The sequence below is a fragment of the Ptychodera flava genome, chromosome 17, assembly GCF_041260155.1.
Source record: "Ptychodera flava strain L36383 chromosome 17, AS_Pfla_20210202, whole genome shotgun sequence".
Classification (NCBI taxonomy): Eukaryota; Metazoa; Hemichordata; class Enteropneusta; family Ptychoderidae; genus Ptychodera; species Ptychodera flava.
This window is the reverse complement of record NC_091944.1, coordinates 29,169,371-29,192,969: the sequence shown is the minus strand read 5'-3', so window position 1 is coordinate 29,192,969 and position 23,599 is coordinate 29,169,371. Positions and strand designations below refer to the sequence as shown.

The 23,599-nt window shown below is 39.0% G+C and overlaps 1 protein-coding gene across 1 annotated transcript; it reads left to right on the top strand.

The window, feature by feature from the left end:
- The first annotated feature begins 178 nt into the window (after positions 1 to 178).
- Positions 179 to 18,705, top strand: LOC139116000 (large ribosomal subunit protein uL10-like). Its single transcript, XM_070678488.1, has 9 exons — positions 179 to 305; positions 862 to 961; positions 2,024 to 2,123; positions 6,490 to 6,565; positions 7,460 to 7,694; positions 16,197 to 16,305; positions 16,999 to 17,075; positions 17,695 to 17,835; positions 18,287 to 18,705. The coding sequence occupies exons 2-9, from the start codon at positions 908 to 910 to the stop codon at positions 18,428 to 18,430; spliced, it is 936 nt and encodes a 311-aa protein (XP_070534589.1). The 5' UTR covers positions 179 to 305; positions 862 to 907; the 3' UTR covers positions 18,431 to 18,705.
- Positions 18,706 to 23,599: the final 4,894 nt, after the last annotated feature.

Genomic DNA, 23,599 nt, shown 5'->3' with positions numbered 1-23,599 from the left:
CCAGCTAAGGAGCGCCTGTGAGTGATACATAGCGGTCGCCGCGTAGTATGCATAGAAAAAAGCCCTTTATTATATGCATACTACGCGGCGGCCGCTATGTATCACTACACTCGACACTGTGGTAATACTAGTATTCCGATATTCGGTTCATAGCGGTGGGGTACTCAGCCTGCCACTAGCCGCTGTGTTTGTCTAACCAATTTGCCCTGTGTTGGCGCCCTCTAACGACTCCTTTACAGTGCATGATGGGTATTTCAAAATTGACCACGTGATTCAGTCTCTCCTTCCACGCTTAGTTTTACCCGGTATAGTATAATATACTAGCTGCTGTGTAATCGATTCTTTTAACCTTTATAAATTCATGAACTGTCGCGAAATACTAATCTAACGTAAAATAAGAGTTTAATTTCACTAGGAAGACACAATACTACATCATGACACCGTCCAAAAGCTGTAAATTCAGCGTCGTTCTGTCGCGACAAAAAACAAAATGGTCGAGTGCTGTTGTGTTACCATTACTAACACTGTAGGTGAATCACGTGTGTGTAGCAAGAAGCCATGCTCGGTTTTGTGGCAGTGGCAGTGTTCTACAAAGGCAAGAGGAAAATTTCGGTACCAACTGTTTAGCAGACAGTAAACTACTTCAAAAAGTGCAGTAAATCGTATGACGGGTCAGCAACTATTACTCAAACTGCAGTTTAAACTGTTTGTGTTATGCTGTACTGACTAGCGGTGGCATAAATAGTTGACACGACTTCGTGGTACATGGCTGTTTCGCAACTCCATGCAAGCCATTCGCAGCCCTTTTTGTCGCGATATTAATCACGTGCTTTTCTCGTTCTGTGTCGTTTCTATCCGTAGATTTGTCTTTAAACCAGTCACCGGAAATCCTTGATCACTCACCAAGATGGTCAGGGAAGACAAAGCTACGTGGAAAGCAAACTATTTTATGAAAATAGTGGTATGTACCCCATAATTCCATATTGTACTATCATCTGAAATTAGTATTGCAGTTGTGAACGGTTTCACTGTAATTGCATTGAAGTTTGCATCGTTGCATCCAGAAATTCAACAGTCACTCACTACTTGAACATTGTCGTCTCTAGTTCGACAGTATGAGTATCATGTTCTTTTTGTATTCTTTCATGTTTACGGGTCCTGTGAAAAGGAATAGGGTTATCTGGCCTTATAGCTGTTACCTGAAATCATGGATGTAACCATGCCTGAAATCATTTTAATTTGAGAGGATCTTACCTCACTTATAGCTGCAAAATTGTAGCTCTACGGTGAGGCGGTCGGTGAGTTTTGGTTTTTGCGACATCGCTCACCAGTAGAGCTACAATACCGCTTATTTTGCACAGACACGTCGATCGCGTTCCATAAACATTGAGCGTGTTTCTGGGAGCCGCGATTACCGGAAGTTGGTAATGGCGGCTCCAAGAAATGTTTTTGGAACGCGATCGACGTATTTGAACAAATACCAAACCCCATACACGACAAGGTTAGTGTAGTATAGTGTTTAATCTTCATTAGTGATAAATCAGTATGACCAAATGCAGTAAATATACGGGATTTTACATCAAAATGCCGTGCCATGTGCAGCGTGCTTATTTTGTATGCTTCAGGGCCTTCGGCATTGTAGCTCTACTGGTGAGCGAGGTCGCAAAAACCAAAACTCACCGACCGCCTCACCGTAGAGCTACAATTTTGCAGCTAACCTCACTTAGTGAGGTAGCTGATTATTTTTTTTTTTTTTTGGGGGGGGGAGGGGGTGTTGGTCAGGGATAGCTGTACCCCATTAGCATTTATAATCATTCAGATATTGTATTTATCCTACTAAAAACAGCAAAAGGTGGATGGAATTCATTTTAGAAGTTATTTGTATGTACTATCCCTAGCACTTTGGTGGCCATTCTAGGTATGAGGGTTTGTACAGGATGGAACTGCATTTCACATGTGTTGTGCAATGTGTGTGATCTATGATGTTGCATATATTTGAGCACAATTTATTCATTTTCTGTAGCAACTGCTGGATGAATATCCAAAATGTTTCCTTGTGGGCGCTGACAATGTAGGCTCCAAACAGATGCAGCAGATTAGAATTTCCCTTCGTGGGGAAGGAGGTAAGATTTTTGACAGATTAATTTTTACTGCCTTGTTGATACCTTTGTTGAAGAAGCTAGAACTTTCACTGTGATAAAACTATCACATCATCTTCAAGACATAGCTTAAATTTTTAAGTCCTCCCCTTACCGAAATTTTAGGCCTCCCGCAAACTGTTACTGCAAATTTGCCGCAAGCTTTGCAGTAAATTTGCAGCAAACTATTTGCCGCAAATATGCGGGTGGTTCATTTTTCAGATGCAAATTAGGTTTCTTGTGAACTTGCTGCAAATATGCAGCAAACTCCCTGCCGCAACGTTGCTGCAAACTTTTTGCAGCAAATTTGCGGCACAATCCTTGCAGCAAACTTGCGGCAAATTAATTTGAATGTTACTGAAAATTTGCCGCAAACTCCATACAGCAAATTATTTTATTTGCGCTGACCAGTGTTTCTCGTGAAACTGGTATTTCAGAGTTTAGTTGGATAAAACACATCTTGTGCTGTCCACAGTCAGTCAATATATAAATATTATTTATCCAACTTAACTCTGAAATACCAGTTTCACGAGAAACAATGGTCAGCGCAAATAAAGTTACATGTATTATAAACAAAAAGATGACAGAGAAAAAAAGGTTAAATTCAATTGTGGTACAATTTATTTTACATGCCATGTTCATTTCATGCCACATAAGTGTCATGATCATGTCAAATTTTCTTTTGACTTGAGAAGTTTCATGTAACATTTACATTACTGTCAAAGGCTGCGTATTGGCTTTCTGTTCTCTGAATTTCTTGTCCCTTTAGTGTACCAGCAATGGATTCTGAAAAATATAAATCGTTCAGGGAAGAGTGTAAGTCTTTACCGTTTGACCAAACATTGTAAATTTCATGAAAGAAATCGATAATTATTTGAAAATGAGACAAAATCAAGTTGAAAAATTGAAGCAGAAAATGCATAAATATTCATGATCGAAATTAAATTAATAATGATTAAAATGTCCGACAGCGGACAACTCGCCGTATGTTGTTTACATACACGACGGCGACAATCTGCAAAAATCTCAGCACTTACTCTAAGTAACTATTGTGAAACGAAAGTGAATTCAGTATGAATCAGTACTCAACGAAAATTTATCTTTAGGTAAAGATTGCAATACAACGATTACAGAACATTATCGATCGATGTACAGACGAACGGTACATTGACTTACATTTCTGAACGGCTCGCAGACGCTGGACGATTCCCGGTCCGGTTGCAGGTCTCACCGTGCTGTGTAAATACCGTACTCAGAAAATATAGTCGGCATCTTTACTGTCGCTCGTGTTCACAAATTTAGAACTCCGCCTGTCCCTTGTACTGTATACACGTTTTTGCAACTATGTGATATCATTTGGCTGGCGATTCCATAGAAAGATCACTAAATTGTCCACTAGAAAACTCCCTGCTCAAAAGTACGGAGCCGACACTGGCCGATGGTACTAAAATCTAACTTCGCGCCGATCAAGCCTCATGACGATAACGGAAGTGCGATCTATAAATCATTACGCGATTGATAATGTAGTCCCGTTTTTAAATGCTGGAATTGACTCTACATCTGCATCAATCCGTTATATTTCATACTTAATATAGCATTTAATTTATTAGTTTAATGAAAATGGTTATTTTTATCATAGAAAGACTAAAAAGAGAGTAAAAATTCTTTCAGCACGAAGAATCAATATCAATGCGCGAACTGACCTTGATGAACCGTGACCGGAGAGTGTAAACATGTCGGCTGCTCGCAGCTGATACACAGGACGTGTTGGATGTTGGTGAAGCGGCGCTTTGAATTTTCGTACAGCGACTCGGGATGGAGTGTAATCCTAAATCTCAAATTTGTGCTCGGCAATACAACTCTAACGCTGAAAACATGGACAAAAGCCTTTTACCTCGACCCATGTTATCAGAAGGCGAGATTTTGTCAGCGGCATCGATGGGACAGACTGTAAGCTGCAGTGCATTGTACGTACCGTATACATGCGGTCCTACTAATTACTGCCCGTCACTGCCCGTCAGGAAATTAGCCTTCAAATTAGTGTAATCTGTCGATATATCAATACCAAAGACCACTTAAACAATAGAAAGCTACAAAATAAGAGTCTGTTTTACTCCAAATGCCCAAGTCCTGTCACAGAACTAACGTGAATATTGGAGCGCTAAAGTTCTCTACTCGACGGGCAGTGATGATAGGCAGTGTTCGGACATCGATTACGATCAGCGTTGCCACTCGTTCGCAAATCAACGTTGTTGGAGTCTGGGACGACAATTTTGTTTGGTTGTGTAGTAAGTAATGTTTTTGATATGAGATATCAACTGGTTACAGTCGTTGAAAGGTAAATTTCCCGACGGCAGTGACGGGCAGTGGTCGGACGTCGACGGGCAGTATGTATGGCCAATGGTGATGCATGTACGATCACACGATTAGCGTTGCCACTCGTTCAAAATCAACATTTTTCGGATCTTGGAATATTATTTCGTTCCTTTTTTACAAAGAGTAGTGGTCTTTGGTATTGAAATATCGACTGATTACAGTAATTGGAAGGCTAATTTCCTGACGGGCAGTGACGGGCAGTAATAGTAGGACCCGTATACATGTACTATATTGATGGGATGAATAGCTTGGAGCACAGCCACTACTCTGCTTGGAGGTAGTAGCGGAAACATTACTGTACAGATTTGCAGTAACAAAAGTCTACGACGTGTCCTTACAGACCATCATCAAACGTACATTTCGTTCGAAACTATTTGCATTATGGTATCATTCGCAGAAATACAGGGTGTAACTTGCAAGACAGACAAGTCCCTGTTTCAAAATTTGTTTCCCTAAAAATTCAGTTTTCGATCCAACCATAATTTACCCAACCAGATTGTCAAAGGGTACTTTTATTACATCATGTCACTACAGTATACACTATAGATGCACTCTATATCCATGCAATGCTTTCACCAGCATAACTGAAGCTGTTCATTATCTAGCATTACCAGTTATTATAATTAAAAAGTGGATTGTCTGTTATGAAATAAAGGAACATAAAATATAAATGAAAGATCAATTTTATGTTGCTACACATGACTGGTCACAAAGTGCAACAGTACTCAGTGTGTAGTGTGTACTCCCTGGTAATGAAATAGTGGGAAATATGTCAATCATGTGTTGCTGCATATTTGCAGCAATAATCTGGTTTGCCGCAAATTTGCAGCAACTTAGTCGTTTACCGCAAATTGCTGCAAACTGACTTAAGGGTTTGCAGGAGGGTCACATCTACCTGCAAACTTCTGCAACTCCTTCCTGCAAGCTATATGCTTGCTGCATATTTGCAGCAAACTTACGGCAAATTTGCAGTGGAAATAATTTTCGGTAAGGGTCATGACACATCGCAGGACTTCTCTGTCAGTTCAGTAACGTCAACTCAAACTGTGTTACATGAGGGCCCTGTATGTGTTTAGTCAGCTAAAAGACTTATAGCCTTTTAAATGTGTAAGTGATGTAATTCATCCTATGTTATGAAACATGTCCTGGAAATGTCACAACCATTGGAAGAGTCCTGTGGACTCTCAAGTGGCAGCAAAAGAATGTCATTGACCTTTCCATAGAGAATGTAAGCAAAGGATTTGAACCAGAGCTGCAGTTCAATATAGTCTTGGTATGCACATCAAAAGTTAGGATGCCTTACATTTGCAGAAGAATGTCATGATGATAGCTTTAGTTAAGTGAGATGTTACTTCAGTGTCAGAGCCAGCAATGGCTGAACCCACTGATACTGGTAACACACTCTGAACGCTCAACTGCTGTCTGAACATTCCTTTATTCTAGAAATAGCCGAGTGCGAGCATCTACAACTGAGGGTATTTTTATGTAGTTGCTCTATACTCACCCTTCTAGTCTGCATCCAATGTTAGCTTTATCGGCATTGACTATTTGTATGTACATGTGCAGTGCATTATATCTTTGACAAGTGAATTCTCATCTTGAATTTTATCATCAACAATAACAATTACCTGTTATAAATAAGAACTGCGTTAACAAGCCAGGTCACTGTGTATTATAAAAAGTCTAGGAACCAGACCAAGATATTGCCCTTTGCAAGTGATTCCACTCCAGCCTGTTGATAAAATTTTATAGTTGAAGCTCCTTTGGTTTCAAATGTCAGGCTAGACTGCAATAATTTGCATGTAACCAATTGTGTCATGCTGTTGACAAATCACTAAAACGTATCAAAATGTGGGCTTATTACGTTCTTTTTTTATGTAAATAGCAGTGATTTTCAAACTGTTTAGAGCAGATACAGAATGGAAATTTATGATCCCCACATACGTCTCAGAGTCTGTTTTCATCTTTTTTTCAGTCATTCTGATGGGTAAGAACACCATGATGCGCAAGGCTATTCGTGGTCATTTAGAAAACAACCCTGATTTGGAAAAGTAAGTATTCGACATGGCCATGGATTTATCTGTACAACTGTTACTGCATGAAGGATTTCACAAGTTGGAAAGATCAAAATTATCACAGGACTACATAGGGAATGAATAAAGTGCTTTTCATCTTTGTCAGTGTGTACAAGAAATTGATCATCATAGGTCATCACAGTCCACCCCAAGTCATATATTCTTAAAGACTTTGGCAAATTATAGGAAATTTTTCAAAGTTTGTGTAGTACTCATGCACACCTGTGCAGGCCAGGATATGTTCATTTTAATGATAATAGTTGTGGTGATGACAAAACTGTCCGTACCAAATGACAAGTCTCAGGACACGCTGATCTCAACACTTTGTCTGAACAACTGATATCCATATTATTAGTGCATGAACTCTACAAATGAGATATGCAAAACAGAAACATTTGTCTTCGTACTATGATTGCACTGTTTGTCATAAAATCTGATCAACAAACTCCATTCAAAGCTGTGTATGACATCATGTTTTGTCAATTCAGCATTGTACAATTTCAATAGTTATGTGTGCTTGTACTAAGAATTTCTTGTGCATAGGATTACTTTCGAACCCAACCCAGGAACTGACAGCTAATTTAGGAATTTCAGTCATTAGATATACAAAAAACTTAATGGTTCTCATAAAGGCACCTCTCTTTTCTACTTTTTGGAAAATGTTACTTCCATATATATATTCGTACCATATAGACACTCTGCTCATTTAGTGCAGTGTAACCTTTTTACCCCAATTCAATGTAAACTGGTCCATAATCACCATTGATACAATGGGTTTGGACCAAACCATGCTGGTGAAAGGGTGAAAATATATCTTGTATCCACAAATCTCATGGTTTTTTTCGTTTGATCATTTCTGCATGTTGACAGACTGCTTCCCCACCTCAAGGGAAATGTGGGCTTTGTCTTCACCAAGAGTGATCTGATCCATGTCAGAGACAAGATCCTGGAGAACAAGGTGGCGGCTCCTGCTAGAGCTGGTGCTATTGCCCCTGTCGATGTGAGACTGCCAGCCCAGAACACCGGTCTTGGTCCTGAGAAAACATCTTTCTTTCAGGCTTTGTCCATCCCAACCAAGATCGCCAGAGGTACCATTGAAATCTTGGTGAGTACAATGTATCAACAGATTACATTGAAATGTTTGACTGTGGCTTCTGATGTCAAGCTATTGGATGAATTCTGCCTGTTTTGCAGTTGTTATCTGTGTGTAGTTATCTGCTTTCTTAATTTCTTTTTCATCATAACATTGCAGGGCTCTCCACAAGGGGGGTGGGGCGGGCCACCCCTCTATTTTTGTAGCAGTTATTTTATATGTTACAAACTGTACAAAGGAAAAGAGGAGGAAATAGGTGCATGAGCAAATTTTTATACAACAGTAACAGTAGGGAGTTTAGTGAAAATTTGAAGTCATTAATTACCAGTTTTTGATCCCATAATCTTGCTAAGCAAGGTGAATGAAGCAAAACAAAAAAAAATTTTGAAAATCCGTCAAGTAGTTTTTGAGTTACAGTAGTCGCAATGTCTGAAAAAACCAACATTTCTGGGAAAAAGGACGAATAAAATTGTGCTAATAACACAAAAGTGACTCTTTTAGGTGTGAAAATTACCCCTCAAACCAAAATAACTAGGTATAAAATATTAACAAACTCATAAACTACTTACTTATAAGTAAATTAGGAGAGTTCAGTCAAAAATGAAGCTTTTTTGCATGTGAAATAGATAGAGAAAGTTGGAAAATATTTTCTATGACTTAGATTTTTTCCGCGCGGCACCACTGAATGTTTGAATATCTTCCATATTTGGAGAACTGTAATTTGAAAAGTATGCAATGTAGCTTGGTAAAACTTGGTCATTTTTCTTTGCTTTATATGTTAACTCAAAAGTGATGACTAGTTAATGAAATGAGTGGCTACTTTTTTCTATAGAAGCACTTAAAATACAGAAAAATGTCAATTTTGTCCAATTCGCAACAAATGAAGAAACTTTGAATTTTGGCGACATTCAGAGAACCATAATTGAAAAACTATTCATAGCATCTTGGTGAAATTTGGTGTTTTTATTGTATTTTTTATGTTTAAACAGCAGAAATAATCAATTCTTATTTTTTTCATTCATATTTTTATTAGAGAGCTCAAAAAAACAGAAAAATGTCAATTTTTCACAATTTCGGCTCATGCGGTGAATTTCGACTACATTCAGAGAGCCATAGTTCAAAAACTATACGTAGGATCTTGGAGAAATTTGGGTTTTTTTAATTGTATTTTTTTATGTTTAAACAACAGAAATAGATACTGCTTTTTTCATTCATATTTTTCTTACAGTGCATAAAAATCAGGAAAAAAGTCAATTTTTCACAATTTAGGCTCGTGGTGGGTTGAATTTCGGCCCGGCTACATTCAGATCACAGTAATACATAAAGTTTACACGGTATCCTTTGAATATGTCGCACTTAAACCTTACATTTACATGTATGTATATATCTAAGAGACAAGTCATTTACTCTAATTAATGATGTGTTCCTGTTGTGAAATTGTTAAGAAAAAATATTTCATTGACCGTACATAGCTGGATGCATATGCAAGTGTGCATGTGTGCCCATGTCGTACTCCCTTTTGCATGTCAATGGCTCAAGCGTGTTCAGATTGCTAGTATTCCAGTTTTGTCATTGAAAAATGTGTAGGCTTCAGGAGTAAAATTATCTATTTAAGGCAGAGATGAAGGTACATTGTATACAATTTTATCAAGAACAAGACCTAAGCTGATCACTTATTAATGGCGGCAAGGAAGATAAAATTTTGTGATCACGAATTAACGGCAAATTCCTACAGTCAACACTAGTACTGTATTTACAAAATTCCTACAGTCAACACTAGTACTGTATTTAGAAAGTTTACGATTGTACTACAAGTAGTGATAACTACAAGATAACATGACAATGAAAACTCCTACAATATCTTACCTGAAACTATAGTCAAGCTGCAAGTATGGGTTTTTTTATGGTTCAATACAAATTGTAAACTAACCATAGCTTTTCATTTTTTTTTAAGTAGAGTCATTAGAGTCAAAAGTACTGTTCACGGAATGCTGTATACAAGTTTTTTACATCAGCAATGTTTGCTACTGACCAAGCACGCAGTAGAGAATCCCTTGGAGCCACATAGATTTGTTTTAAAATAAACTTCAAGTCAATAATTGCCACATCATCTTTGTTTGGCCATTTAAATGATTTACAGCAGCACTATTTCTTGACAGAAACTTGACTCTGACACATGAAGCAGGAATACTCATTACTTCACAAATCTCTCCAGCAAACCACCACTTTCATATGCAACAGCTACATACATGCCAATCTCCACAGTTTCTTTTATCCCAAACTGCTGCTCTGTAAACTTTGTCTTTCTCTCTTTCCTGTTCCTCCTTTTTTGTGTAGTTTTTGTTGACACATTTGTCTGAGTTGTCAAATTAGCATTGATTTCATAAATACATTATTTCATTTACAAGACCGGAAAGGTCACCACTTGCATGGATAAGTGTCTTTAAATTCTGAGCTAGTTGCAGTGTTGTTAATTGTTCCTTGTTCCTGCCACTTTCTTAATTTCTTATCATTCACCTTGACTTTCAGAACATCAATACGATAGAGAATTTGGTCTTTTAGTGCTTTAATTTGTTGTGCTTGACTCAGTTGTTTCAACTTTTCATCTACTTCTAATTCATTTGTCCAGACTCCCCACTTCTTTCTTATCCTATGGTCAATTTGTTGTCTCTTCTGCTGTTTTCTCTGTAACTGTCTCAGTTTCTTTTCCATTCTCATTTTCTGTATTTCCAGGCGTTTCATTTTCAGATACTTTGTGTGTGCTTGTTCTCTTTTTTTACGTTGTGGAGCTGATTTTCTTGCAATTTTTAAGTATTTATTCCTGATTTGATGTGGTAGTTGCCTAAGGTAAGATGTGGTTTTATTTCTGCTAAAGCATATTATACCTGATTTGGCAAGTCTACTCTTTTGTGGTGCCCTATGGATTTGTCGGTCCAGATCTGAGAAGTCACTCTCAGATCTGACATTTGTGAGAGGTGCACCTGCAACCTGGCTTACTACTGATGAGTCAGGTTGGTTTTCTGACCCACCTGGCAACTGATTTCCCAGTTGACGTTCTACAACTGGTAACATGGACTTGCAAAAATTTTGCAAGACATTTGCAGTCAGTGCATCAAAAGGAATATTGCGCTCAGTTGGGAAAAGCTCAAAGTACAGTTCATCTTTTGTGATTGTTGTGTCAGTTAAATAAACTGTCTGATTAACAAGTGGTGATGCATCAATGGCATTATCAGCTACAGTGTTCATTCTAGGACGTAAAAACAAGGGGCCACTGTGGGCCCCTACTCCTGTCCCAAGGGGGCCATTTTAGAAAATCGGGGGGCCGTCATGATCACACATGTAAAACCCTTGAATTTTCTGCTGAAAATACTATAGTCTATCAAGTCAAGAAAAGGAGAATACTAGAGATCGGGCCACCTGTAACCAACGAAGCCTACAGCAAAGTTGTGCCCCGTACGTACGCAACAGGCCCAACAATGGCAGCAGCAAACTAACCGGTTTGGTTTGATTCAATTGTTTACGTAACTTATGTGATGAATTATTGATGTCAGACTTTGAAAACTGTATAAATTACTACGGACTGTGATTTTGACTGTGAAACGATCATGATCAAAGCTTAGCGCACCGGTAGGATTTCTCCGAGTGGCCCCCGATTTGCACTGGTCGACAATTATCACACTGATACAACACGAGAGTGTAACCCGTACGACCTACATAAAGTGATCGATACATCAACTTTTAAACATAACTTGTATGTATTAGCAAATTTACGATCATTGGTTCTGACCAAAGGGTTTTACACAGCGGTGTTGTTCTATGCATAGACCTGGCTACTCTGGAAAACGAGATATGTCCGACCTAAAGAGACCTAAACTGTGTTGCTCTTCCCCAAAACGATCATCTGGCCGGCCAAGCATGAATGCTTTCCTTGCAGGTTTCAACGTTTCGCTGGTATGGACTATAGGCGTGCAAACGCTTCAATTTAAGGGACTTCCCGATCATCCTGGGTTCATCAAGTATTATATACCGTAGTACTGGCGTTAAAAATCTGAGCGGCGACTAGCTTTTCACGAGGGTAACGCGGCGGCCGGAGCCATTGTTTACATTCATCGATCGTACCACATATGCGCACGGCTCCAATACACCATTGCCCCTACATCAGTCCTTTCTACCCAGCTTCCTATGTACCACCATATATGCCGTAGTGGGCAAAGGTCGAAGGGTAACTGAATCGTTTTACATGGCACACTATGACTGAGGTAATGACCTTCGGGGAGCTACGTAAATGTATGTACTAAGTGAACTCTGCGTGATCGACCGACCCATTCATAAAATGTTGCGCCCCTAGTGGCGCATCAAAGGTGGAAATGAGGGCCATTCGAGATTTTTTTGCGCAAATTGCGCAATGGCGCGTCCTAGAATTAACTCTGCAGTTAGACATGTTTTCAACTCCAACCAGTGGATGTTCATGTTATAGTAGCTGATATCTGTTCTCTCCAGCAAACGCATAAGTGGGCCAGTGACTAATTTATCGAGTATGCCCAGAGCTCGACACTCTGCCATGACAAGTTCCTCATCTAACACAGCAGCAACTGTACTGATCATCGGTTGGATGACTGACAACGTCCTGATTTCAGAAAGTCTGCGATGTGATTTCTGTGATAATACACTGCTGCTCCCTGATGAAATGCAATATTAAATCTGTGGTGCTGAAATGTAGTAAGAAATTTTTTCTCACTGACTTCATCCAAGTAAGGGGAAAAATCTGTATATACCCCAGACTTTTGACACCCGGCATCAGTGAATCCCTTGCCAGCTTGGTACAGAAGTGCAAAACAGTGTGATTCATTTCCAAGTGATGTGTTGTCTGTTTCAGGAGAGATTTGTTTCAGATTCAAACACTTTAGTGGATGTACAAACTGCTGTTGCCATATTAGTGAGCACATGCATACCGCATAACAGGTGATTTACTCCTTGCATCTTTTGTTTCTCTGATTCATTTAATTTGTCCCAGTTCTTATCAACAATTGTAGTAAAGTCCCCCTTAATTCTTCTAATTTGCTTTTATATTTTCTGTTTACTATGTGGCAATCACTCATTATGTTCTTACTGTGCAAAAGAAGTTCAGCATACACAGATAGCCTATCAGTATCATCCTCACTGATAGCTTCGCTGAGCTCTTTAAAAGTTTCAATGGTTGCTGACATGTAGTCATCAGCACTCCCACTCAGCAATTCCTGGAATCCAAGTGAAATAGATTTTTTATTGGGGAGGGTCACTTGAAGTCCGGCATAGTCAACAAATTTCTTGCGTGTCCCATCTGTGTGCAAGGTATTGTTTGGTGACTGTTCAAGAATTTGAGATGCTGCCTGTGCTTGTGCTACTACCAGTGCCTCAACTTGCATCATGGATATCAGAGATTTACTTGGTAGTCTATCAATGTCAACATTTAAAAGATTTTTAATGACTGATCTAACAATAGCTGAGCAGCTTTCTATCGACACGTTGTGAGACAGCAGATCATAACATATTTGACGAATACTGTCAGTGTATTTGCCATTGTCAAATGTTTTGATTGTTGGTTCATTTCAATTCTCTCGTCAATTTGTTCCTTCAGTTCTTGATTTTCATTTTCAAGTTCATTTATTTTCTCTTTCACCTGTTGCACTCTAGTGTCATTCTCCTTCATTTCCATGACCTTTCTTTTCCAGAAGCTTTTATTTTTTTGGAGGTTTTTCTTTTCTTTCAATATATATTCTAATGTCTTGTTCAGTTCATGTGTTTTCTTTTTCAATTCACTTATCACTTCATTTTTCTCTTCCACTTGTCTATTCAGCTCTGATATTTTGTCATCTCGTCGCCTCAATCTTTTATTAAAGTTTCTGGGTGTTAAAGATGCAAGCTTTTCTTTCAACATTGTAATATTAAAGATCTTCTGTCTATACTTAATGTTTAAAGTATCAATTTCTTTAGCCTTCTCTTCTGCAGCTAATTTATCCTTTGACATTTCTTCCATTGCCTGAGTTAACTGACTTATTTCCCTGTAACTATCAGCTAAACTGCTTGTTATGTTCCCTAGTAACTTCTCCATATCCCTGTTATCATATTCCACTTCATCGGTGTTTCTGCTGGATGACCTCTCACTAGCTACATGTATTCCTTCATTACTGACTTTTCTCACAGGTAGTTTGTACGGCTGACCCAAGGAAGCTCTCTACATCACTTTCATTTTTCTTTGTTTTAATAAATTGGTAATGAAGTCTCGACCACTGCTGTCTCACTGCATGAACATTTGTATTTAACTCATTTCCTCGTATGAAAGCTTCTAGCCAGCTCATAGCAAAATTCCAGGGCAAGTTCTGAGTTACTAGAAGTCCTCAACTCGAGTATATGCTTAACTTCCAAATTTGTGATTGTGTAATCTTTACCCTCAACAAAACTACATGTTTTCAAAGTGTCAGCTGTGATATCTTTGTCTAAGAAAACAGAGCATAGCTGAGGCTGAGAGTATGTCACTGGAATGCTACTTTGCATCACGTCAGCTTCATGTCCTTCCTTCCTAGCACTATCAATCTTCTTTCTAACTTTCTTTATCAAGTTACTAATTTTAGATGGTAAGCTGATAGTAGGCTCAAATAATCTGATGATCCCTGGCAATGACTGCTGAATATTTCTACCTGTGGCTTGAAGACTCTCATGAATATTAAGAAGGAGATCGTTTGTCAAAGGATCTGCTAAACCTAATTCTGCAAGAGTAGTCTCTCCTGACAATAAAAGGTCGATGTTGTCAACTATTTTATATGTAGTTTCCATTGTCTATATGAAGAAAAAATAGCATGTCAAATAATTAATCACTGTCTTTGACTTTACATCTTTTTATAATCCAATTATCTGAAAACATTTCTAACGAAAAGAAAAGAAAAACCTCTGAAAAACTAAAAGCTTTGGGAAAGAACACTTTTTACATATTACTGTACATACTGTAGTACTCCAGTATACATAACATTACTTCCGGGTTTGGGGATCGTTGACAGTGAAGTTTGAAAAAAGGGTTTCAAGGGAAAAACACCCTTTTCAGAGATTATGGTTTCAAAAACTTTATTTCTTGTAAAAAATCCGACATTTCAAGGTTTCTGCCATTATTCTGTGATTTCGCTAGCAACCATGACGATACGATCGAGCCGCTAAATTTTCCCGAATGCCATATGATTGTAAACAAAACGGGTACCGACCTTCTCTGTACGCGTCGCTAATATTTCTTATCGCACAATCAAAAATTAAACGTTTAATAATTTCACACTGATCAAAAATACGTATAATCGGTTCAAGTCTTATAATTATGCACTTTGATGACGAATTTTCAATGCTATAGCGAACGATCGCCAGGACATCGACGCACACTAACTGAACTATTATTCATCGGCCGCCATGTTCGACCGACCTCTCGAGTGATACCGTACCGGTGCACTCGCCGATGTCATTTTTGAAATTCAATTCGGAAGTTTAGCTCCTCAATTAAAATGAACAGGAATCAACTCAAATGATAATTAAAATGCTAATTTTTTCAAAATTGATCGTTTAAAAAAAGTACATACCGGCTATGAATCTCAAATCGATCGGCAAAAAATTTGACCTCTATTTTCCCACAGCTATAGCCGCCTGATCTATATTAAACAGGTATCATCTTACAGCTTATCTTATTGGCTATCATCTAAGCATGGTTTAAAAGCTCTTAGCGGATTGGCTACCCCTCCGCTTTTCCGTTTTATATCAGGCACCCCGCAACCAGACGGTGCCGTGCTATACAATCGTATAGCGCCGCAAGCCATGGGGCGATTTTTCCACGGGGAGTGAGACTTCAAAATTGCACGTACGCCCTATTTTTAGCGCGAATTCAATGTAAATTTGCTTTCATTAAAGAAATATCGTAAATTGAAGGCACAATAGTGACCAGAGTTGCCAAAAAAGACTTTGAAAATTGACATCTTTTACAGTGTGCTTTAAATTCGTACGGCCGCCATATTGGTTTCTGAACTCCCTAGTAACAGGAAGCTTTTTCAAGTGATTCTTTGAATCCAAATTTTGTTTGTCTGGTTTAGACAAACCAAAAGAACCATGCAAACTAACAGAAATATTGTACACTTGAGCTTTTAAACATTCATGTAGCCATATGTACTGGTTAATTATCATATATTGTCTTCAGGAGCTTCGCTGTCATTGTTGGTAACTCTTTTTGCATGGAGACCACTATCAGCTGTGACATTTTATGGATTTTCCAGTATTTGATTTCTGTTCATAAAATATAATTTCCCTGCTAACAATCTTCACAAGCAACCATTGTGTGGTGAATATGCTACAACTTACAGCTCATGTTTATGCTCAGTTGAGTTCGGAGTTGCTGTATGATCAGATTAACATGATAAAACAGCATGATTTTGTCAATTTGTCATGTCATATGTATGACCTGCAGTCAGGAATCTGAAAACGAATACTAATCACTTTTTCTTTCCACAGAATGATGTCCATCTGATCAAAATAGGAGAGAAGGTCGGCGCTTCAGAAGCAACACTTCTGAACATGTTGAAGATTTCTCCCTTCTCCTATGGTCTCAAAGTGTTCCAAGGTAAACGCAATCCTCATTTATCAAAAAGTATGCTGTATGTAATTGCAATTCAGTACATATACACCGTCCACTGATGTGTTGAAAGGTTGTGTGTCTGTCACCATGAACTTGCCGAAATTACAGTGTATGGTGCAGTATACGGGTGAACAAAGTGGAGCTCATCTTGTTTTGTACAGGATGCAAGGTGCATCATCGATCAGGATATTTCTGCCCCAATACAAAAAGCAGTGGTTGGTCAGAAGAAATCAACACATTTTCACGTGTCAAAGATCATGAAGTGACAAGACATGGAAAAATTATTATTCCAGTGAAATGGGTGCTCTTACACATAAAGCAGTTGTCAAAACTTTAATCCTATCACTACTATGAGCAATGGTAGTTACCCATCATTACCAATGGTGACAGTGGTCTTCCTAATAGGCAAATCCAATGAACTCTGAACTCCTCAGGATATCTTTTGTGTACTCTGTAGATCTTTGGACAGATAATCCTCAACCACCATCCACAGTACTGACAATGTCTTGTTTGAAACTGTAATGTATTGGATTTTCAAAACAACTGATAGAATTGGACTTATTCTGTTTTAAGGTTACGAGAGCGTACAAGTAAGGGTGTTGATATTTGAACAAGTTAGAAGACCAGAATTTCCAATGTAAACTAATCCGCTTTCAACAATTTCATTTTTTTTTTCAGTCTATGATTCTGGTAGTGTGTTCGAACCCAGTGTCTTGGATATTACTGATGACGATATCGCCAAGAGATTCGCAGAGGTGGGCAACCATTGAAGTACAAAGCACTTCAGGAACAATTCGCCAGACACTCAAATATTTACAATACTTTTCTGGTCTGACACATGTTTGAACTCTGTTTTCCTCAATCTTTAGTTTTATCTGGAAAATCAAAACTGTAATTTCCCCCCCCCCCCCCCCCCCCCCAATTAACACTGAGAATGGCATCTTACGGAATTTCTAATGTCAGTACATTTTAAATATACGTAATTTGTTTGCAGTTCCTCTTCTCCAATAATTTTATTCTTAATAATGAACGAGAATTGTTTTGAGTGTCCCTGAGTAACATTGTGTTTGAAATTTTTGGTTCAAAAAGTGTATGACCATAAACCCCCAGTTGTTTCACACTTTACTAAATATAAAAAAGACTCAAAGAATTTCTTATATCAATTTATTTATTCATTTACAGTGAAAAAGGAATGTTTAGCATGCAACTCAATTCATGAGTCATTGTCGATGGATAACGTTTATTGGCCTAGAATAGTGCACTTTGTACTTGACATATCACCAGCTGTATAGTGAGGACAGGTTCACAAAAATGTAGACAAAATGACCAAATTGTTGATCTCTAATGGATTTAATCATTTGTGTCTTATTACAGGGTATTGCCAACATAGCCAGTGTGTCACTACAGATTGGCTACCCAACTGTCGCCAGTGTACCACACTCCATGGTCAATGGATTCAAGAACTTACTGGCCATTGCTGCTGAGACTGACATTGAATTCAAAGAAGCTGATCAAGTGAGTGATCAATCCTCTTCCTTTGGGTAGTCCCTGTTGCAGTGTGCCTCTTCTTCTTTACATAATTTCTGCTGTCCTCTTGACATTTTTTGCTTCAGTGAAATCACAGTGAAGTACCTGGCTTTGCACAGCATTTGATCAAGACTCCTGCAAATACATATCAGGTCAAAATTTGTTTTCAGAAATTTGCCAGTGCTTTCCATCCTTGGCAAGAGTATTAAAGAGGTCATGGTTGTATGCCCTTTGTAGCATTTCAGTCCTGTGTGTGTAAAAGAGTGTCTTGTTAAACTCCCAAAGACATGAAATCATCATCAAATCCTGCATTTACATGATGTACAATACTGTTGCTGTCATACAACGTCCAACCATCTCTCTCCCTGTAAAGAACCTCCCAGAAATGTTACGTTCAATGATATTTATAACTGTCATTTTTCCCACCACACCTTTCCAGATGAAAGCTTACCTGGCTGATCCATCTGCCTTTGCCGTTGCTGCCCCAGCCGCTGAAGAAACCAAGGAAGAAGTCAAGGAAGAGAAGAAGGAAGAATCTGAGGAAGAATCGGATGATGACATGGGCTTCGGTCTTTTTGACTAAGAAACATCCCAATATGCATCATCCACATCGCATACAATAATTCTATTCCATTTATTTCATGAGTTAAAATGATATCCTGAGAGGAATACATGTTATCATGCAGTGATTACAACAGAAAGAGCTTAGCATGGGAAATACAAGATGAAATGCATTGTTGTTGAATGCTCATGTGAATTGTGGAAATATTGTTGTATGTGATGAGCGCCCTCATCAGTCAATGCATTCCTTAAAAAGAAGGAAGCAAGTTTGAAATAAAAAAAATATGGTGCCAGAGATATGGTTGTCTGTCGTTGATTTGTCTTTCAAATGTGTCATAAGTTTATGACACAATGATTTCACCACCATCACATGATTGGCATATTGTGCATGTTGGGTCATTTCAACATAAGTTACAAGAGAGTGCAGTGTACAACTTGCCATATCAACACTGATGCAGTTCTATCGTAGCATCTAAACACGACCAACTTATGCGAGTTTATGCCCCTTGTGATATTACTTAATTGTTGATTGGGTTGAAGACCATATAGCAAAGACCTAACAGAAATTGGCGCTAGAGGGGGCCCTCATCTCTGAAAAATGTGTCCTGCAGCTGTGTTGCAGCCAGGAATTTGAACCAGGGGGGACACTGTCCTTCTTCAGGGTTAAGCAAGAGGCTGGATCACTGCTGCCCTTTTCCCTCAGCGAATAAGACAAAGATATTGACCAGCATTAGGAAAGGAAAATTTACTATTATGAAATTGTAACCTTGGTCAGATCTAGGTTATGATGGTTTCTCTTTAACTGAGATGTATCTTAACATCCCTCCCCTTCTGAGGTGGTTTGCTGATAATAATTGTCTCTAAATCGGAAAATTTTCCGAGACTGAGCAACGTGCAGCATGTGTCAGTGCATCTACAATGGGCAACTTTCTTAGACCACAAAACTGAAATCTTTAATTACTCGTACACGTGGTAGACAGGCATATGAAGAGGTCTCATGGATAATAACGACACTGTACTGGTGAAGATGCGATGTTTTCTCGACTTTACCCGGTCCGTTAGTCAAAGTTGGCCATCACAGAAAACAACACGTGAAAAAATCATTTCGCAATGGCTAGCACTCTTGTGCCGCCGTATATCCAAAATGACAGTTTTGGCCCAACATGAACGATTGCACTGAGGTGCATCGACTTCATATTTGGAAGATAAATAGACTTGAACAGTAGGGGGAGGTAATATACTGTAATGCAGCGAACATTAGAGCTACGAGATATTTTCCGGGTTCTTGGGCAGGGCTCGAAATTAACTTTTTGCCCTGGTAGTCCACATTTGAATACATGGATCTGAATATTCAATCAAATAATGAAACTATTCATTTGATGGCTGTATATAGACCACCATATTCGCCGAAAAATAAACTCACTATTTCTCAGTTTTTGATTGAATTTGGAACACTATTGGAAAGTTCAATACTATCTCCCGGTCATTTAGTCATAACCGGCGATTTCAACATTCATGTGGATGATCCAAACTGCTTAGATGCGACAAAATTCAAAGATCTTCTAATGTCATTTGGACTTGTACAACATATCCGTGGATCGACGCACAAAAATGGTCACACACTGGATTTGGTGATCACCCGTGCGGCTGATACATGTATGTCCAATTTCAGAACTGATTACTGTCTACCATCTGATCACGCGGCTATTCATTTCACGTCAAATATTGTCAGGCCAAGCCCCTCAAAAACTGTGAAACAACACCGAATATTAAAGAACATTGACCTGAATCGATTGAAGGATCTGGTTACGTCATCAATCCAATCATTGGATGACAATATGAATGTTCACGACTTGGCCGTTTTCTACCGTACTACGCTTACCAACGCACTAGATGAACTTGCCCCATTGAAAACCAAAGTCATGCGTGATAAACCACGAGCTCCATGGTTTTCCAATGAGCTTCTTGATGAAAGGAGGGTTTTGAGATCATTGGAACGTAAATTTCTAAAGAGTGGCTTGGAAGTTCATAGACAGTCATTCGTGACCGTCAGGGCATTGTATAATATTCATCTTAATGAATGTAAAGTTGCATACCATCGTAACCGTATTGAGAATGCTGACTCTAGATCTCTGTTTGCCATTGTTGATGAAATTGCAGGTGGTAAAAAGTCATCAGCGAATATTTTACCTGAAATGGAAACTGCCTTGATCCCAGATGCTTTTGCAGATTTTTTTGTTCGCAAAATCTCTTTGATTCGTTCGAGTCTCGTCAGCAGCAGCCCTTATGATGACGTTTCGACACCTTGTCAGTCAAAGTTGATGAATTTTACTCCATTGACCATAGCAGATGTTACTCGTGTTGTGAACCAGATGTCGACAAAAACGTCGGCAATTGATCCTATGCCTACTAGTCTAGTTAAGGATTGTATTGAGTCTTTAGCGCCGTTGTTGGCGAAGATTGTTAATGAGTCATTCGCGAGGGGTACCTTTCCACAAGACTGTAAATCAGCCATAGTTAGACCTCTTATTAAGAAATCCGGTCTTGACCGAAACGAACTGAAAAACTACCGACCAGTATCTAACTGTCTGTTTCTGGATAAATTTATTGAGAAATGTGCGCATATACAGTTCACAAAATATCTTGGTGAGAACTCCTTGTTTGGCAGATTTCAGTCCGCCTATCGTGAGGGCCATAGTACTGAGACGGCACTCCTCCGAGTGCATAACGATATTATGCTCTCTCTCAATAGGAGGGTTGATGTTGTTTTGATTTTACTTGATCTATCAGCTGCGTTTGACACCATCGACCATGATATCCTGATCGAAAGACTGCGCCATAGGTTTGGTTTTGAGGGGCCAGTACTTGACTGGGTCAGATCGTTCATGGATGGGAGGACGCAGCAGATCTCGATTGGTGGCTCGATGGTGTCAAACGCGCACGTGCTAAAGTACGGTGTCCCACAGGGGGCGGTACTGGGTCCCTCTTTGTTCTCCTTGTACGTGTCTCCACTCGAAGACATTATTGTCCGGCATGGACTTCAGACAGTAATTTTTGCTGATGACTCGCAACTGTATATCACTTGCGATTCCCCCACGAGCTCTGTCGCCGCTTCTATTGAGGCGTGTGTGGACGAGATCCGTCATTGGATGCGAGCAAATTTGCTCGCACTCAATGACTCGAAGACCGAAATAATCTGGTTCTCGTCCAAAACAGGAAAAGCGAAGTGCGGGGGCTTGCACCTGATATACGGATTGGTGAAAGTTTTGTGAGACCATCTGATAAAGTCCGTGACCTTGGTGTCATCCTAGATTCTGGTGCTACTTTATCACCACAAGTGGCTAGTGTGTGTTGTGCTGCATCGCACGCCCTATGGAGAATAGGAAAGATCCGTAAGTTTTTGGACCAGCATTCTGCAGAAAAATTGGTTCACGCATTCGTGACGTCTCGAATTGATTACTGTAACAGCTTACTTTTCGGTCTGCCTGATTATGAAATAAATAAATTACAGCTCATACAGAATTCTGCTGCTCGGCTGGTAGCCAGGATTAGAGTGAGGGATAGGTGTCACATGACTCCTGTCCTGCAGGCTCTTCACTGGCTGCCAGTGGAGCAGCGAATTCAATTCAAAATTCTTTGTCTGACATTTAAAATTATTCATTGTAATACAGCGCCGCGTTACCTCTCTGAACTAATAACTGTCAGGATGCCGATACGTGAAAACATGAGGAGCAATTCTAGTGTATCACTAGTTCAGCCAAAAATTAAAACGATTAAGAGTTATGGCGATAGAGCATTCTCAGTGTGTGCTCCTAAGCTGTGGAATAAGCTACCAGAGGCCATTCGATCAACCAACATTTTTAATAATTTTAAATCGCAGGTCAAAACCTACCTTTTTAAAACAGCTTTTTAGACTTTTTACTGACAAAATGTTTTTAAATTTCAAATTGTTTTACTTCTGTGTATATTTTTAGATTAGTGAACAAATGTATTGTATGTATTTTTATTGTGTTGTGTAACTATTTTTTTCAGATTTTAACTGTACAGCGTATAGAGATGGTGTATTCTATGTTATACGCTTTAGAAGAATAAATTATTATTATTATTATTATTGGGCTACCATTTTCTGAGTTGGTAGTCCAGTTACAATGGCTGGTAGTCCATGCATATTTTAGTTTAGGGATATTGTTTTTCATTAACCAGACAAGAAAAAGCAATTTTTCAAGATTCTGTCCATGAAGTAAATTTTCTAGTCATTTGATGTGGATACTTACACACCTAGTACCAAATGGAAACAGGTATAAGCCCCCCCCCCCCAAAAAAAAATGTTTCTGGCACTTAACAGTGATGCAAAGTGACGCGGTTTTCTTTTTTCCTTTTTTTCCTTAACAATGCTGGTTTAGCACTATTACTGCATAATACATCGTTTTCTGTTTAGCATTTTTGGACATGCAAACAGGGATATCAAGGATAGCTGTACTGATCAGTATGTAACCCAATAAAAATGCCATGACGCGCAGGTTCTGAAATGACGCACGCGGTGACCAGAAACGGTCTTTTTTAGCGTAATGGACAACAGTGATACTAAAAAGTTTAGTGATCTATTGGCAACTTGTTTCATCCTCAGACAACGACCACGACCTTCGAAGCACTCGAGACTTGACATACTGTAGCAGTGCTAAAAATAGGCCATGGACTTTCTGTAGGGAGGAGGCATATTGCCCGTGATTGATACATTATGATCAAAATGCAATGAAAATGCGTTTTCATTGACCATCACTTCCAATGCCTGTCATTCAAGTACGTCAGTTCAGATATTGGACATTGCACGCCAAGTACTGACTGAATTTTATGTCCCGGTCTTTGGTAGTCCGTGTGGGCTACCATTTCATGGATTTTGGTAGCCCCAGGGAAAAGATGGTAGTCTGTGGACGCGGGACTACCGCTAATTTCGAGCCCTGTTGGGGATTCTTGGACAGGATTACGTTTGTGTCATTGCTACTTTTGTATACATATAGGCTTTGCCTCGTGGCGAAATTGCATCGATTTAACTTTTTCATGACCAGGTTTATTGGTAGAGCTATGAAGTGTAATTTACAGTCTCACTTTGCAGTCGTGACATACTGGGATCTTTACGAAAACATCTCTCACTCTGCATTATTTCTCTCAATCGTGTAAAACATTGGTCCGA